The sequence below is a fragment of the Mirounga leonina genome, unplaced genomic scaffold, assembly GCF_011800145.1.
Source record: "Mirounga leonina isolate KUSES-001 unplaced genomic scaffold, KU_Mleo_1.0 Mir_201, whole genome shotgun sequence".
NCBI classification, from domain to species: Eukaryota; Metazoa; Chordata; class Mammalia; order Carnivora; family Phocidae; genus Mirounga; species Mirounga leonina.
In genome coordinates this window covers 27078077-27095695 of record NW_023270504.1, presented here as the reverse complement: position 1 = coordinate 27095695, position 17619 = coordinate 27078077, and the positions used below count along the sequence as shown (strand labels likewise).

Below are 17619 nucleotides of genomic sequence, written 5' to 3'. Positions count from 1 at the left end.
CAGTTCCTTCCTTTATGTTTGTTATTAACTCCTTTATGTATTTGGGTGCTCACATGTTGGGTGCATAAATATTTACAATAGTTATATCTTCTTGTTGGATTGTTCTGTTTATTATTATATAGTATTCTTGTCTCTCGTTACAGTCTTTGTTTCAAAGTCTATTTCGTCCAATATAAGTATTGCACTCCAGCCTTCTTTTGACATCCATTTGCATGATAAATGTTCCTCCATCCACTCACTTTCAATCATCTGCATGTGTCTTTATGCCTGAAATGAGCCTCTTGTGGGCAGCTCATAGATGGGTTTTGTTTTTTTATCCATTCTGTCATCTTATTTCTTTTGATTGGAGCATTTAGTCTATTTACATTCAAAGTCATTATTGATAGGTAATTATTGAATTTACCTTGATGAAGTCCCAGTAGTTCATTTTGTGTGTTCTTCATTTCTGATTGGTTCTTTTTTATCTCTGTGTTAAGGGTCTCACTGATGTCCTCCACTTTTTTTTCAACTCCAGTGAGTATCTATATGAGCGTTACTTTACATTCTCTATCAGGCATATTACTTATCTCCATTTCACTTAGGTCTCTTGCTGTGATTTTGTCCTGTTCTTTCATTTGGGGCATATCCCTGTCTCCTCCTTTTGTGTAACTCGCTGTGTCTGTTTCTGTGTGTCAGGAAAGTCAGCTACATCTCCTGCTGTTGCAAGTCATGGCCTGTGAAGACGTCCTGTCGTGCCCTGCAGCGCAGTGTCCCCTCTTCACCAGCACCGGACTCTTCAGGGGTGTCTCCTCTGTGCTGTGTGCACCCTGCTGTCAAGGCTAAGCCGCTTTTGCTTTCAGTCCAGTCATCTGCAATGGCTCTCTTTGCCTGTGGTGGGCAGGGTTTGGCCCTGTGTTGTTAGTGGGCCAGTCTGGTGGGGCTGTCTTGGGCTTGCGTTGAGTTGGACCAGGCATTTGCCAGAGCTGTGGTAGCACCAGACTGCAGGGTGCTTTCCCTGTGTTGTGCTCCAAGAAGCTTTCATTGGTGGCCAGGGCCTGCCATCAGACCGGCTGTCTGCCTTCAGCCCACTGCTGGGGCCACAGTGTGACTCGGGTGTGTGCTTATCTTTCCCTCTTCCCAGGGCAGGAGTCACTTTGGAGTGGTGCTGGCCACTGTCGGGGCTACTTACGCACTGCCAGACCTGTGGCACCACCCTGGTTGGGCGGGGCCAACATTGTATTGAAGGCGGTGGATCCACAAGGTGCTGGAGGGTGGGGTGGCAGTGTTAGCAAGTTAGGTAGTGAATGTCTGCCTCGCTGGGTCCTCCAGGGGCCATGTGTGTGTGCATTGGGGCTGGGGAGGGAGATGGTGCGTGTCAGCTCCTTTGTTCCTGGAGGAGTCTCCTTGGGACTGCTGCCCCTCTGGACTTGCTCTGAGATTAGTAAATAACTCTCCCTCCTGTATTTCCCAGGTGTTTTTCAAACTGCTGCTTCTGTATTCTATCTTGTTGGGCAGTTTGTTGTGCTCTCTCTCTTTTTTTTAAATATTATTTTATTATGTTATGTTAGTCGCCATACAATACATCATTAGTTTTTTGGGGTTTTTTTAAGATTTTATTTGACAGAGAGAGAGACAGCGAGAGAGCACAAGCAGGGGGAGTGGGAGAGGGAGAAGTAGGCCTTCCACAGAGCAGGGAGCCTGATGCGGGGCTGGATCCCAGGACCCAGGGATCATGACCTGAGCCGAAGGCAGACGCTTAACGACTGAGCCACCCAGGCGCCCCCATCATTAGTTTTTGACATAGTGATCCACAATTCATTGTTTTCATATAACACCCAGTGCTCCATGCAGTACGTGCCCTCCTTAATACCCATCACTGGGCTAACGCATCCCCCAACTCCCCTCCCTCCTAAAATCCTCAGATTGTTTCTCAGAGTCCATAGTCTCTCATGGTTCATCTCCCTGTCTGATTTCCCCCCATTCATTTTTCCCTTCCTTCTAATGTCCTCCATGCTCTTCCTTATGTTCCACAAATAAGTGAAACCATATGATAATTGACTTTCTTTGCTTGACTTATTTTATTTAGCATAATCTCCTCCAGTCCCATCCATGTTGATGTAAAAGTTGGGTATTCATCTTTTCTGATGGCTCAGTAATATTCCATTGTATATATAGACCACATCTTCTTTATCCATTCATCTGTCGAAGGGCATCTTGGCTCTTTCCACAGTTTGGCTATTGCGGACATTGCTGCTATGAACAATCAGGTGCATATGGCCCTTCTTTTCACTACATCTGTGTCTTTGGGGTAAATACCCAGGAGTGCAATTGCTGGGTCATAGGGTAGCTCTATTTTAATTTTTTGAGGCACTTCCACACTGGTCTGGTTTCCAAAGTGGCTGTACCAACTTGCATTCCCACCAACAGTGTAAGAGGGTTCCCCTTTCTCCACAACCTCTCCAACATTTGTTGTTTCTTTCCCTGTCCATTTTTGCCATTCTAACTGGTGTAAGGTGGTCTCTCAGTATGGTTTTGATTTGAATTTCCCTGATGGCTAATGATGATGAACATTTTTTCATGTGTCTCTTGGCCATTTGTATGTCTTCTTTGGAGAAGTGTCTGTTCATGTCTTCTGCCCATTTTTTGACTTGATTATTTGTTTTTTAGGTGTTGAGTTTGAGAAGTTCTTTATAGATCTTGGAAATCAGTGCTTTGTCTGTAGTGTCATTTGCAAATATCTTCTCCCATTCTGTGGGTTGTCTCTTTGTTTTGTTGTCTGTTTCCTTTGCTGTGCAGAAGCTTTTTATCTTGATGAAGTCCCAATAGTTCATTTTTGCTTTTGTTTTACTAACCTTTGGAGATGAATCTTGAAAGAAGTTGCTGTGGCTGATGTCAAAGAGGTTGCTGCCTATGTTCTCTAGGAATTTGATGGATTCCTGTCTCACATTGAGGTCTTTCATCCATTTTGAGTTTATCTTTGTGTATGGTGTTAGAGAATGGTCGAGTTTCATTCTTCTGCATGTGGCTGTCCAATTTTCCCAGCACCATTTATTGAAGAGACTGTCTTTTTTCCATTGCATATTTTTTCCTGCTTTGTCGAAGATTATTTGACCATAGAGTTGAGGGTCCATATCTGGGCTCTCTATTCTGTTCCATTGGTCTATATGTCTGTTTTTGTGCCAGTACCATGCTGTCTTGGTGATCACAGCTTTGTAATATAGCTTGAAATTGAGCAGCGTGATGCCCCCAGCTTTGTTTGTCTTTTTCAACATTTCCTTGGCAATTCGGGGTCTTTTCTGATTCCATACAAATTTTAGGATTGTTTGTTCCAGCACTTTGAAAAATGTCATTGGAATTTTGATCGGGGTGGCGTTGAAGGTATAGATTGCTCTGGGTAACATAGACATTTTAACAATGTTTCTTCTTCCGATCCAAGAGCATGGAGTGTTTTTCCGTCTTTTTGTGTCTTCTTCAATTTCTTTCATGAGTTCTAGGAACTCTGTAGTTCCTAGAGTATAGATCATTTACCTCTTTGGTTAGGTTTATCCCGAGGTATCTTAGGGTTTTTGGTGCTATTGTATATGGAATCGTTTCTCTAATTTCTCTTTCTACAGTTGTGTTGTTAGTGTATAAGAAAGCAAGTGATTTCTGTGCATTGATTTTGTATCCTGCCACATTACTGAATTGCTGGATGAGTTCTGGTAATTTGGGGGTGGAGTCTTTTGGGTTTTCCACATAAAGTATCATGTCGTCTGCAAAAAGAGAGAGTTTGACTTCTTCTTTGCCAATTTGAATACCTTTTATTTATTTTTGTTGTCTGATTGCTGTTGCTAGGACTTCTAGTACTATGTTGAACAATAGTGGCAAGAGTGGGCATCCTTGACGTGTTCCTGATCTTAAGGGAAAAGCTCTCAGATTTTCCCCATTGAGGATAATATTCGCTGTGGGTTTTTCACAGATGGATTTTATGATCTTGAGGAATGTTCCCTCTATCCCTATACTCTGAAGAGTTTTAATCAGTAAATGATGCTGTATTTTGTCAGATGCTTTTTCTGCACAATTGAGAGGACCATATGGTTCTTCTCTCTCCTCTTATTACTGTGTTCTATCACATTGATTGATTTGTGGATGTTGAACCACCCTTGCATCCCGGGGAGAAATCCCACTTGGTCGTGGTGGATGATCCTTTTAATGTATTGTTGGATCCTGTTAGCTAGGATTTTGTTGAGGACTTTGGAATCCATATTCATCAGGGATATCGGTCTGAAATTCTCCTTTTTGATGGGGTCTTTGCCTGGTTTGGGGATTAAGGTAATGCTGGCCTCATAGAATGAGTCTGGAAGCTTTCCTTCTGTTTCTGTTTTTTGAAAGAGCTTCAGGAGGATAGGTATTTCTTCTTTGAATGTTTGGTAGAATTCCCCAGGGAATCCAACAGGCCCTGGACTCCTGTTTTTTTGGGAGGTTTTTGATCACTGCTTCAATCTTGTTACTGGTTATTGGCCTATTCAGGTTGTCAATTTCTTCCTGTTTCAGTCTTGGCAGTTTATAGGTTTCCAGGAAGGCCTCCATTTCATCCAGATTTCTCAGTTTATTGGCATATAGTTGTTGATAATAATTTCTAATAATTGTTTCTGTTTCCTTGGTATTAGTTGTGATCTCTCCCCTTTCATAATTTTATTAATTTGGGTCCTTTCTCTTTTCTTTTGGATAAGTCTGGCCAGTGGTTTATCGATCTTATTAATTCTTTCAAAGAACCAGCTTCTAGTTTCGTTGATCTGATCTACTGTGTTTCTGGTTTCTAATTCATTGATCTCTGCTCTAATCTTAATTACTTCTCTTCTAATGCGTGGCTTAGGCATCATTTGTTGCTTTTTCTCTAGTTCTTTAATGTGTAGAGTTAGTTGGTGAATTCAGGATTTTTCTATTTTTTGAGTGAGGCTTGGATGGCTATGTATTTCCCCCTTAGGACCACCTTTGCAGTATCCCATAGGTTTCGGACTGATGTGTTTTCATTCTCATTGGTTTCCATGAATTGTTTAAGTTCTTTGATTTCCTGGTTGACCCAAACATTCTCGATCACAGTAGTCTTTAGCTTCCAAGTGTTTGAATTTCTTCCAAATTTTTTCTTGTGATTGAGTTCCAGTTTTAAAGCATTATGGTCTGAGAATATGTAGGGAATAATCTCAATCTTTTGGTATCGGTTGAGACCTGATTTGTGACCCAGTATGTGGGTCTTCTCGAGTGCACAAGTTCCATGTGCGCTCGAGAAGAATGAGTATTCTGTTGTTTTAGGGTGGAATGTTCTGTATATATCTATGAGGTCCAGTATATATATATATATATATATATATCATCTGTATATATCATCTAGTCCAGTGTGTCATTCAAAGCTTTTGTTCCTTTGTTGATTTTCTGCTTAGATGATCTGTCTATTGCTGAGAGTGGAGTATTGAGGTCTCCTACAATTAATGTATTGTTATCAGTATGACTCTTTATTTTGGTTAACAGCTGGCTTATGTAGATGGCTGCTCCCATGTTGGGGGCGTAGATATTTACAACTGTTAGATCTTCTTGTTGGATAGTCCCTTTAAGAATGATATAGTGTCCTTCTGTGTCTCTAACTACAGTCTTTAGTGTAAAATCTAATTTATCTGATGTAAGAATTGCTACCCCAGCTTTCTTTTGAGGTCCATTGGCATGGAAGATAGATCTCCATACCTTCACTTTCAGTCTGGATGTATCTCTAGGTTCAAAATGAGTCTCCTGTAGACAGCATATGTATGGTTCCTGTCATTTTATCCAGTCTGCAACCCTATGCCTTTTTATGGGAGCATTTAGGCCATTCACGTTGAGAGTCATTACTGAAGGATATGAATTAATTGTCATCATGTTGCCTGTGAAGACCTTGTTTTTATAGATTGTCCCTGTAAATTTCTGTTGTATATCACTCTTGGGGTCTTTCTCCTTTTATAGAACCCCCCCCCTTAATATTTCTTGCAGGGCCGGCTTAGTGGTCATATATTCTTTCAGTTTCTGCTGGCCTTGGAAGCTCTGCATCTCTGCATCCATTCTAAATGACAGCCTTGCTGGATGAAGTATTCTTGGCTGCATGTTCTTCTTATTTAGTACCCTGAATATGTCTTGCCATATTCTTTCTGGCAAGCCAGGTCTCTGTGGATAGGTCTGATGTTATTCTGATGTTCCGCCTTCTGTATGTAAGGAATCTCTTCCCCCTAACTGCCCTTAAGATGGTTTCCTTGGTTCTAAGATTTGCAAGTTTTACTATTACATGCCAGGGTGTTGGCCTGTTTCCTTGATCTTGGGAGGGGTCCTCTCTGCCTCTAGGACACGAATGTTTGTTTCATTCCCCAGATTAGGGAAGTTCTCAGCTACAATTTGCTCAAATATATCTTCTAGTCCTCTCTCCACCCCCTCAAGGATTCCAATAATTCTGACATTGGAACGTTTCATGGTGTCACTTATTTCTCTGATTCTATTTTCATGGATTCCAAGTTGTTTTTCCCTGGCCTCCTCGTTTCCCTTTTTGTCTATTAATTAGTCTTCTAGGTCACTAATTTGTTCTTCTGCCTCACTTGCCCCAGCTGTTAGATTATCTAGATTAGATTGGATCTCATTGCTAGCATTTTTAAATTCTGCCAATTCAGCTTTCATTTCTGCCCTTAGAGACTCTATGTTGCCATTAATTGATTTCTCCATTCTAGCCATTGTCTTCACAATTGCTAGCCTGAATTCCATCTCTGACATCTTGGTTATATCTGAATCCATTTGTAAATCTGTGGCATGAGTCATAGTCTCTGAGTCTCTTTAAGGGCTTGGACTCAGCTTCCTCTTGCCCTCGGGGCTCTCCTAGAGCCAATCCTGTTGATTTTTTAAATTCCAGGTTTTCAGTCCTGCTGGGTGTAAGAGCTCACAAAATTTGGACCATCTGGTTTTCAAAACCAAATGTTATGAGGGATTTGTCTTCCTCACAGGAGCTTCCCAATGTGAGGGTCTGTTTCTCTTCCTTCTCCAGGCCTTTGGCTCCCTCCCTCCTGTGGGTGGCCCATCACATCTCAGTGTGGCCTCTTCTCTACCTTTGGTTGTGGAATTTGTTCTTCCAGTCTTTGGGTCATTTTCTGGGTTATTTACACTGATGTGAATGTTACCTTGTTGTATCCGTGGGAGGAGGTAAACCTGGGTTTCTCCTACTATGCCATCTTCCCTGGAAGTCAGAATCTTTTTATCAGTTGGGTTTTGACAAAGGTGCCAAGGTAATTCAGCACTTGAAAGGTATTCTTTTCAATAAAATGTGCTGAAACAATGGGCTATCCATATGGAAAAACATGAACTTTTGCCTTTAGCTCCTATAACACAAAAATTAACTTGTAGCTGATCTCAGCACAAATCTAAAAGCTAAGTCTATATATCTTCTATAAGAAAACACAGAGAAAAATCTTTCTAAAGGTTTCTTAGTGCAAAGCATAAACAAGATGCAGATTGGGAGGAAATTATGAATGTGTATATTACATATCTAATGTATGTGTGTGTATATATCTGACAAATTATCTAGATTTTTTATCTAAATTTTTTTCAACTCAGTAATTAGACAAACACCCACTTTAAAATGAGCAAAAGATTTGAATTTGACCAGGCACTTCACAAAAGAAGAGAATATGGAAGGTCAGTAAGGAGATGAAAAGATGCTTATTCAGAAGTGATCTTAATGGAAATGCAAATTAAAACCACAGTAAGATGCTATTACACAAACATTTGCAAATGCAAAAAATTAAAAAGATAAAAGAATGTGGGGGCTCCTGTGTGGCTCAGTTGGTTAAATGACTGCCTTAGGCTCAGGTCATGATCCCGGAGTCTCGGGATCCCGGATCGGGATCGAGTCCCACCACAGGCTCCCTGCTGGCCCTCCCCCGTCTTGTGCCCTCTCTCTCTCAAATACATAAATAAAACATCTTTTTTAAAAAAAGATAAAAGAATGTGGAACAACTAGAACTCCTACATTGTTAGTGAGAATGTAAAATGGAGCAACTACTTTGGAAAAGAGTGGAAGTTTAACATATAGTAATCATATGATCCAGCAATTTCCATCCTAAAAATTTATCCAAGAGAAATCATGTATGTTTACAGAGAGACTTGTATATAATTTTTTAACACCTTTGTTTATAATAAGCAAAGAATCGGATCGCCTGTGTTCATCAGTAGATGAATGGATAAGTGAACTGTGATACATTCACGCGGTGGAATACAGCTCAACAGCAACGTGGAAAAGTCTCAAAAACATGTTGAACAAAAGAAGCCAGGCACAAAAGAGTACATAGTGTAGGACTCCATTTATGGGAGACTCTAGAAAAGACAGATCTAATCTTCAGTTACATAAAGCAGATCCGTGGTTGCCAGGGGCCAGGAGTGGGGGGATCAACTAGAAAAGACACAAAGGAATCTTTTAGGATGACAGAATTCTTCCATATCTTGATTTTGGTGGTATTTAGAAAGGTATATATATATTTTAAAACTCTGTGAACTGTACACTTAAGACTAGGTATATTTTTTGTTGTAAATTATACCTCAATAAAATTGGTTTAAAAATGCAGAACAAGTTAATAAACCAAAAATCAGAAACTCAGTGGATGTACTAAGTTATTAAACATGGCCAAAATAATCATTAGCTCATAGGTAAATGTAAGATAGTAACTGAAATGTAGCACAGTGTAATGAACATATTAAAAATATGAGAGTTTGAAAGAAATCAAGAATATGATGAGGTCTGGTGTCTTTCAGAAGGTTTTTAAAATGGGAAAGGGGTCAAAGAAGTCACAGTTGATAATTTTACAGAACTGTTGAAAGATAACAGATCTAGAAAGGGTGATAAATCCCAGTCAAGATAAATAAAAAGAAGCCCATATCTATGCTTACAATAACAAAATTGCAAAACTCCAAAGAAGGACAAACATCATCCACTAATGGCCAATATTAGACTATCAACAAATTTGTTAGTATCGGTAATAATTTTTTTTTAATGCTCTGAGTGATAATAAAGACTAACTTAGAGTTTTATACCCAGCAAAAACATTGTCTAGAATGTAGGTGATATGAAGACATTTCGGACAAACAGGCTATAAAGAAACTTTGAAAGGCTAATGGAAGAAGGAAAATAATGCCAGAAGGGAGGTCTAAGTTTTAGAAAAGATTGGTGAGCAAAGACACTGGTAAAGGTAAATGTAAACAAATATTGATAATACAGAGTCATAGTGATGACAATGTTTACTTTGTGGGGAGGGGATTAAAAAGGCAGGTTGTGGACTTAAATTATTTCTACAGTTTTGCAAATACAGTGTCTTGTTGATCAAAAATAACCAGGCACACCACGAGAGAAAGGAACATGAACAAAAATGAGCCCAAACAAAAGACAACAGAAACAGCTTCAGGACTTCTTCGATAACTGGTTACCAGACACGGACTTTAAAATAGCCACTGAACGCATAGATTAAAAAATGACACTGAGAATTTCAGCAGAGAACTGGAAATGATGTACAAGAACCAAGCGTGAATTCTCGAACTGAAAATGTAACTGAAATTAAGACTCAGTAGATGGGTTTAACAGCAGTTTAGGCACACCTGGATGGAGAATTAATGAACTGGAACCTTTTCTGTAAAGGGCCAAATAGTACGTATTTTAAGTTTTATGGGCTGTGTGCTCTCTGTCACAACTGTTCAACTCCTGCTGTTGTAAGTGAGAGCAGCCACAAACAGTATGTAAGGGGTTGTGTTCTAATAGATCTTCATTCACAACAACAAGCCTCGGTCTGGATTTGGGCTATAGTTTGCTGACCTCTGAACTAGAAGATAGCGCAGAAGGAAATATCCAAATTCGTGTGAAGAGGCGAAGGATGAGGAGTACAGAAGAGAGGCAACTTTCATGAAGGAAAATTATTTCTAGTTCTTTTTTTTTTTTTTTTTAAGATTTTATTTCTTTGAGAGAGAGAGTGAGGGAGAGAGCAAGCACAAGCAGGGGGAGTGGCAGAGGGAAAGGGAGAAGCAGGCTCCCCACTGAGCAAGAAGCCTGATCGGGGCTCAGATCCCAGGACCCCGGGATCATGACCTGAGCCAAAGGCAGATGCTTAACTGACTGAGCCACCCAGGCGACCCTCTAATTCTTTTTGATTTTACTGTGCTGTATTTTGACATTTTGGCCAGAATGACTGTTTTTATGAGAAAAGAAACCGTTGTCTTTCCATTTTCAGACCGTGCATGGGATTTTGGAGAAGAGCAAAGTTTGCAAAGATTTGACAGTAAAGTATGATTCAAGACTTCGAGAAAGAGTAAGTAGCTTACTTACATATTATTCTTCACCGTAAATTATCAGTAAACCACCTCAGTTGATCTGATGCATTCTTGGTAGGGGTGTGGAATCAGCTAATATATATGTTAAGAACCTGCTATGTGACCGTGGCTGTTATATACGCTCATACATAGTATCTTACTTAGTTATTAAATTTGTGTGAGGTAGGCATCCTAAATTATAAAAGCAAAGTCTGCTCGTAACAACTAGTACAGAAGAGTTGGAGGTAAAAGTGCGAAGTTCTCTTGTCAGCCTCCCCATCCTACTTCTCAATTTTAAGCTTCAATAGACTTTCTTGTGCCCATTTTATATATCAGAAATGACTCTTGCTGAAATGGCAATTTAGCTAAAGCCACACCTCACTTTCAGATCTGAGATTTGACCCTACGCCTCCTCCTAGAGCAGCAGTTTTTGCTCTTTTGTACAGGCCTTTAAGCAGGCTGATGTCCCTGGCAGCCCTGTGATTTCTTCTGTACCTGGATAGAAATGTCAAATGGCTGGGCATCTCTGAAGAATTGCTTTTCATAACTTGCGGGTGTTCTCTGTTCTCATCCAAAATATATACTACAACTTCCTCAGAGATACTACTTGGAGAGGCTCGCTCTGTGCCTGGGAACCCAGTTCCAGTGACAGACAAGCATCGTGAGTTCAGCGGAGCACTGAGCGAGGCCTGTCATCTACAGTAGGGAGAGTGTGATCATTGGCTGCGCTGTCTCTTCTCACTCTGCTCTCTTCCTTAGTGGCTTCATCCTCTCCTGTGATTTCAGTTGATGTCCATATATGTATGTTTAGCTGAGAGCTCTTGCCTAAGCTCACGTCTCAAACTACCTACTTTTTATCTCCCATGTGTGCCCCACAGCTCAGTGGAACGCACCACCTTTTCTGTCCCCGGCCCCTGCTTTACCCAGTTGTTCAAACCACGCATTTTTGACTTGGACTTGCCTCCCACGTGCACATCCTACCATCATCTTGTCAGGGCTGCTCTTGTGTAGTTCCTGAATCCACTGCTGCCATCCTACTGCCCTCAGTGTCCTCTGTCTCCTAGCTCACTGGGAACAGCGATCCTCCCGTCTCATGACTGGCGCTTGCTTTTCTCATCTCATCTCCGTGCCGCAGCCAGAGTCGTCTGGAAAACGTGGTTGCTGCGCACCTGTGTAGAACTGTTCCGTTTCTGTTTTACCTTCGGGAGGCTGTCCAAGCTCCAGCCTGGCCTGTCAGCGTGCCGTAGGATATGATCTGTTGCCTCCATCTGCCTCCGTCCTCTTCCTTGTGCTCCGTGCCTGACCTTAATAATATTAGCGAGCATTTGCATGGCACTCCCTACACTCTGGCCCTGCTCCGAGCCCTGCAGGTTTGTTAATCTTCACAACACCCCCATGTTGTGAAGACTTAAAAACCGCATTTTTACAGTTGCAGAAAGCAAGGCACACAGAGGTCAAGTCTGTGCCCAGCATCATAGAGCTAGTACGTGGCACAGCTCAGATTCAAATGGAGGCCATCTGGCCCTGGATTCCATGTTCTGGACCACTGGTGATAGGCCTCTCGCGGATCTTCTCAGAGTTGTCCAAGCATCCTATGCTCTTTCCTCACTGAACTTCTGAATCTGCCTGGGATACATGCTTTCCACACCTGGCCAACTTCTGTTCACCCCAAGGCTTTGGCCTTCTGCAGCCCTGCAAATGCAGATTAGCCATCTCTGCTGTGTGTGTCTATGTCCGGTAGTTCCTTCCATTACGGCGCTGTTCCCCTACTGTTCTAGGTTAGTACCCCACCACACTGCAGTCTCAGCAAGGGTGGGGAGCTGCATGTCCCTCCTGGTCTCTTCACTGCTCTCGCCTCATTGCCTGACATGTTTCAGTGTAGCATTTGGAGTATTTAATGAATGGATGTTTACGTTCTTGAAAAAACAAACCAAGTAATGATTTTAATGTTCTCCTTTATATTAGAGGTTGTTCCCGTTATAATTGAGGATGTAAGAATTTGAACTTGGGAATTGGAAGAGCACCTGACAACTGTGCATATGGTCTTATAAAAAAAGAACATTTAGTTGTTGGACTTCTGTCTGATGGTGGTGTTAACATTTTGGGGCATCAGCAGTGTGAAACCATAAATGGTGGTTTATCTCTAAATATTTTATTAAATATTTTATTATGCAAGTAATCTGTTACTATTGTAGGGAATTAAAAGTAAGAACAGTTTGGGGGAAAATACGGTTAAAAATTTCTACCATGCACAAATACTGTGAACATTTTGGTATGTGTGCTCTTGACTTTTTTTCGTGTTTGTCAGTCTATCTATCTGATTGTGTATGCATTTTTCTAAGTGTACCCCTGCTATATGTGGTGGGTTTTTTTTTTTTAAGATTTATTTATTTATTTTAGAGAGGGGGGTGCGAGCGCAAGTTGGGGAGAGGGAGAGAATCTCAAGCAGACTCCCCACTGAGCAGGAGCCCGACACGTGGGGCTCAGTCTCATGACCCTGAGATCACGACCTGAGCTGAAATCAAGGGTCAGACGCTCAACCGACTAAGCCACGTAGGTGCCCGTATGTGTGTTGTTTCTTAACTAGCTTTTCTCCTTGTGTATTTCAGTGCTAATGAATGCACATGGATATGATCACCTAATTAGTGACTGCATGATTCCAGTATATGGAAGTTGCATAGCTGCTACTGGTGGACGCCTAGGTTGTGACTAGATTTTCCACTGATACAAATAATGTTAAAATAAACCGCTTTGTAGTTCTTTATACACACCCCTAATACATTTCCTAGAAGTGGAATTTTTGAGGTGTACTTTTTTTTAAAGCCTTTTATACATATTGCTAAATTTCCTACTAGAAAAGCTGAGCCAGTTTATACTTCCATGAATGATGTAGGAGAAAGTTTTTCCTACATAAACACTAGCTATTGGTAGTGTCTTTGATCTTCTAATTTAATAGCTTCTGAAACGTGTCATTTTAATTTTTACATTGTAGATTTCCTGTGTTTCTTGGTCATTTGTGTTTCTTTTGTGACTTCTGTGTCCTTTGCTATGGCTCAGTCTTTATAAATCTAAAGAGCTAATGAGCTTTGAAAACATGCAGATCTGGGTTTGAATTTCAACTCCACTAATTATTGGCTGTGGGAATACAGGCCAGTTGCTTAACCTCTCTGAAACTCAGCTTTCCCATTTATAAATATGGAGCTGAAAATACCCATCTCATAGTGCTCTTGTTAGGATCAAATGAGATAGTACGTGTGGATGTGAGGTGGCTGACTTGGTGCACTTCATATATTGGTCTCTGGCCCTGGAGTCCATGCAAGTCTCTGTATTTTTCCAGGAAAGCCCCACTGTCTACTTGGTGTGTTGTTCCATACAACCCATTTGGACAGTGTACAATTCAAGGTGTCAACTGTATTTTCTAGGGTTTGCAGCCTCTACTGAGTATGTTCTCATTATCAGTTTAAAAGATATAATAAAGTGGAAGGAAACCAAGCTTCTTGCCAGAATGATTGTTCCAAGTTTGCTGCAAGCAGGTACTTAATGGATGTGTCGCAGATTCATTTGAGGCACTTTTGTCTATTGGACCATTGCAGAAATACGGGGTCGCAGAAGGCAGGGCCCTAAGTGAGCTAAGGGCAATGGCCAAAGCAGCTGGGGAAGAATGCCCTATGTTCACACCACCCGGAGGAGAGACCTTAGACCAGGTACGTAGCCCTGGGGCGAGTTCCCACGTGGATGATCTTGCCAACGTCAAAGTAGCTAAAATTGGGTTTCTTTTGTAAATGAGATGTCTCTAAATCTTAGCTAAGCAGTTTGAAAGTTGTTTGGTTTATAAAACAACTCTGCGCAGTGTGTTTGTTTTCCCTTTTTATTTTGTTATTTATTTATTTATTTAAAGACTTTATTTATTTGACAGAGAGAGACACAGCGAGAGAGGAACCCAAGCAGGGGGAGTGGGAGAGGGAGAAGCAGGCTCCCCGCGGAGCAGGGAGCCCGATGCGGGGCTCGATCCCAGGACCCTGGGATCATGACCTGAGCCGCAGGCAGACGCCTAACGACTGAGCCTCCCAGGCGCCCCTGTTTTTCCTTTTTAAGCTGTCTTCCTTATTTACTGTTACGTCGACAGTCATTGCCAGCACTGGGTGTAAAGGACGTATGTTACCGGGTGATACTTGAAGGAGAGTCTCGGAGTCTGCAGCGGTACCCACAGCAGGGGTAGTAGTAGGCAGGAGAGCTGTGCGTTGCTGTTCAAGGACAGTGGTAGGCAGAACACTCGAGGCGAAATAACTCAACACTCGCAGTCATCAAGCCTCTCCTCCTGCGTCTTTAGCTCTGTAAGTGACCCCATCACCGTGCTTGCCTTTCTTTGGAGTGTTCTGCTTTTGAATTGCATTATTGGGGATTTTTTCCCCTGTTTATTATTTTCATAATTTTCTTGGAAAGACTTTTTATTAGTTTAGTAAAGGCAAGATTTTGTGTCCTTGTTGGTGGTTGCTCTAACCTAACTGATGTGCTCTAGATGTCGTTACCTAGTTAACACTCTTACGGGCTCCTTTTTCCCTCGTAATTCGCCCTAACTAGATTGTAAGTGCTTTGAAGTAAGGAATTAGAAATTGTATCTTACTCTTCTTTGTGCCCCAGTGTGCTTCCATCATTCCAGAAGTATGGTAGGCATTTACTACTGATCGAATGAGTGGAAACAGAATTTCATCTGCTTATGTAATACTTTATGTTGACATATTAGAAAAATCCAGTCAGTTGTGTTTTATGTTTATGTTTTAAGACAATCATTAATGCCACTTTATTTTAATTTCTTTTCTTGTAGGTGAAAATGCGTGGAAAAGACTTTTTCGATATTCTTTGTCAACTGATCCTGCAAGAAGCAGGTCAGAATGAACAGTTTTCCCAAGGAGCTCCAAGCAACTGTCTGGAAACTTCTCTGGCAGAGATATTTCCTTTAGGAAAACCCTGTGCCTCTGAATCTAATGCAGACAGTGGCGCACCAGGATTAGCCGCCAGTGTCTTAGTTGTGAGTCATGGTGCTTACATGAAAAGCCTGTTTAATTATTTTCTGACTGACCTTAAGTGTTCCTTACCCTCAACTCTGAACAAATCTGAATTTATGTCAGTCAGTCCCAACACAGGGATTAGTCTCTTTATTGTAAACTTTGAGAATGGAAGAGAAGTGAAGCCAACAATTCAGTGTGTTTGTATGTACCTACAGGATCATCTGAATGGAGGGACTGAAACTCGCTAAAATTTAAATCTACATCAAAATTTTGAACTTCTGAGGGAGTGCCTTTGGCTTTATTTGTTTCCATCCTCTGCTAGCGCTGATTTGGAAACAGTTAAAAAGCTATTACAGCAGGTTATAAAGCTTGAACAGAATCGTGGCCACAGAGAACACTAATGGAAACCATTTACGATTGACTTACTTTGTCTCGAGTACAGTTGACTTTTTCCAAAGTAATTTTACCACCCTGTTCAGTTACATCTCTGGATTGTAAATGAATCAAGGAATTCAGTATTGCAAATTGAGGGATTCATGACCTTGTAACTATGTTTTTTTTTTCATTTTCTTTGTTATTTTTCTTTAACATCTGAAAAATCTAGCCTATTTTATTGGCTCTTGGGTAAGATACTGTATGTTTTTTACTGTATCGTCCAGTGCTTAAAAGAAGGAACTATTTATAATTCCCATTGCATATTTATAGTGAGAACATACTGTATTTTAAAAGTCCTTTAAATTAAAAATTCTTAACCATCCTCAGTTTTATATAAAGCAAAATGACACTAAAATTTTTAATATAGAAATCAACTGTTAGAATTTTTTACTATAGAGGGTTTGAGATGTGGATGAATGGAGATTATGGTTGCAGGTTGGTCTGGTGAGGAAGAATGGAAAGCATCATTTGACTAAGAAACATTGAAGAAGGAAACTGCGCAGAAGGACAAAAGAGCATCTCTTTCTCATCTAATAGGCTGAAGAATTTAGTTTGGAGAAGGCTCTAATGAGAGTAAATGGTTACTAGTGTACTACACAGTAACCTCAGAAGGAAGGGGGATGCTTCCTTGGAAAGAATGTTGCTCCGGTAACCCCAACTGTGGGGTTTTGTGGAAGGTGCAGTTGCCTCTTTCGTCCAGCAGATGGCACTGGAGCAAAGGGATTTTGGTTAACTGAATTTTGTACACAAGATTGGCCCCTCAAAAAATCCTCACCGAAATGGAAGTGTTTTCCATGTGGTTTGCTTTTAAGTTATCGTGCTGATGAATGCTGAGTTTCGCCTTACAAGGGTGTTAATACTAAAGTTTGTCAGTTAAGACCAAAATCACGTGTAGTCCAAATTTACCGTGGACAGCTTGTAAGTCCTACGTAATGTTCAGTGTTAGCAGTGTTCTCAGTGGGTCCATCCGTGCCCCTCTCCTGTCAGCGTTGGAAGAGAGCTCGTGGTTGACCCCTAGAGGGAGGCCTCTGCAAGAGAGAACTTGAAAAGGGAAGCGAAAAGGACGATTAATAATAAATGTAATAAATGTCCGCATTCTCACCCTCCAGAAGTAATAACTTCCCCGCTTTCTTTTTGTTTTATTTATTTTATTATTATTATTATTATTTTAACGAAATAACACACTGAGATGTGAGTGAAGTTCCTTTAACCAGTCCCTGCAGTGCCATGCCCTCTTGTACTCTGCAGAGCCACCACTGCGGTGCGTCTGTGCGTACAGATGAATATCTGTTCCTGACCGTTCACCTAGGATCCTAAGGAAACGTTATTGCTTCAGTGTTTTTTCAAATGTACATAAATATCATCAATCTGTATTCTGTATTTTCAATTACTATATCATGGGGTTCTATCTATGTTGCTATGTATGGATGTATTACTATCACTGTATTCTATTAAATAAATGTGGCACATTTTGTTCATTTGGTCTCCTGTAGTGGACATTAGGGTATATTCAGTATTTTCTTTCAGGGAACAGCCTTCTGCATCTCTCTTCGTACTGTGGCATAAAAAATGTGCATCTCCAGTTTGACAAGAGTCAAATGAGTTTTCAAAGTTGCCGGCCTGGTTTTCAGTCTTACTGGCAATTTTCGAAAGTTTCTTTTTTTACATTTCTGTCAACACTTGCTGCTGTCTGGTGAAATTCTGCGAATCCAATGAGTGAAAAGTATAATGTCATTGTTTTGATGAGTTTGTACGTGATTCCTAACGAGTCTGGGCGTTTTTCTCATGTGTATTGACAGGATCCCCTCACTGGTGAATCACTGGTCTATGCTCTTTGCCTGGTTTTCTGTTGGACTCTTTG

The 17619-nt window shown here is 40.9% G+C and overlaps 1 protein-coding gene across 3 annotated transcripts in view; it reads left to right on the top strand.

The window, feature by feature from the left end:
• The window catches only part of TIGAR (TP53 induced glycolysis regulatory phosphatase), a 32749-nt gene extending 15513 nt beyond the window's left edge, over positions 1-17236 (top strand). For 2 of the 3 annotated variants that reach the window (XM_035028437.1, XM_035028439.1), the window contains 3 exons: positions 10236-10313; positions 13908-14018; positions 15140-17236. In XM_035028437.1, coding sequence (XP_034884328.1) covers positions 10236-10313; positions 13908-14018; positions 15140-15571 — 621 coding nt within the window. In that variant the 3' untranslated portion in view covers positions 15572-17236. The remainder of the gene's footprint in view (positions 1-10235; positions 10314-13907; positions 14019-15139) is intronic. The other variant, XM_035028438.1, reaches the window with a different exon arrangement.
• The last annotated feature ends 383 nt before the right edge of the window (positions 17237-17619 follow it).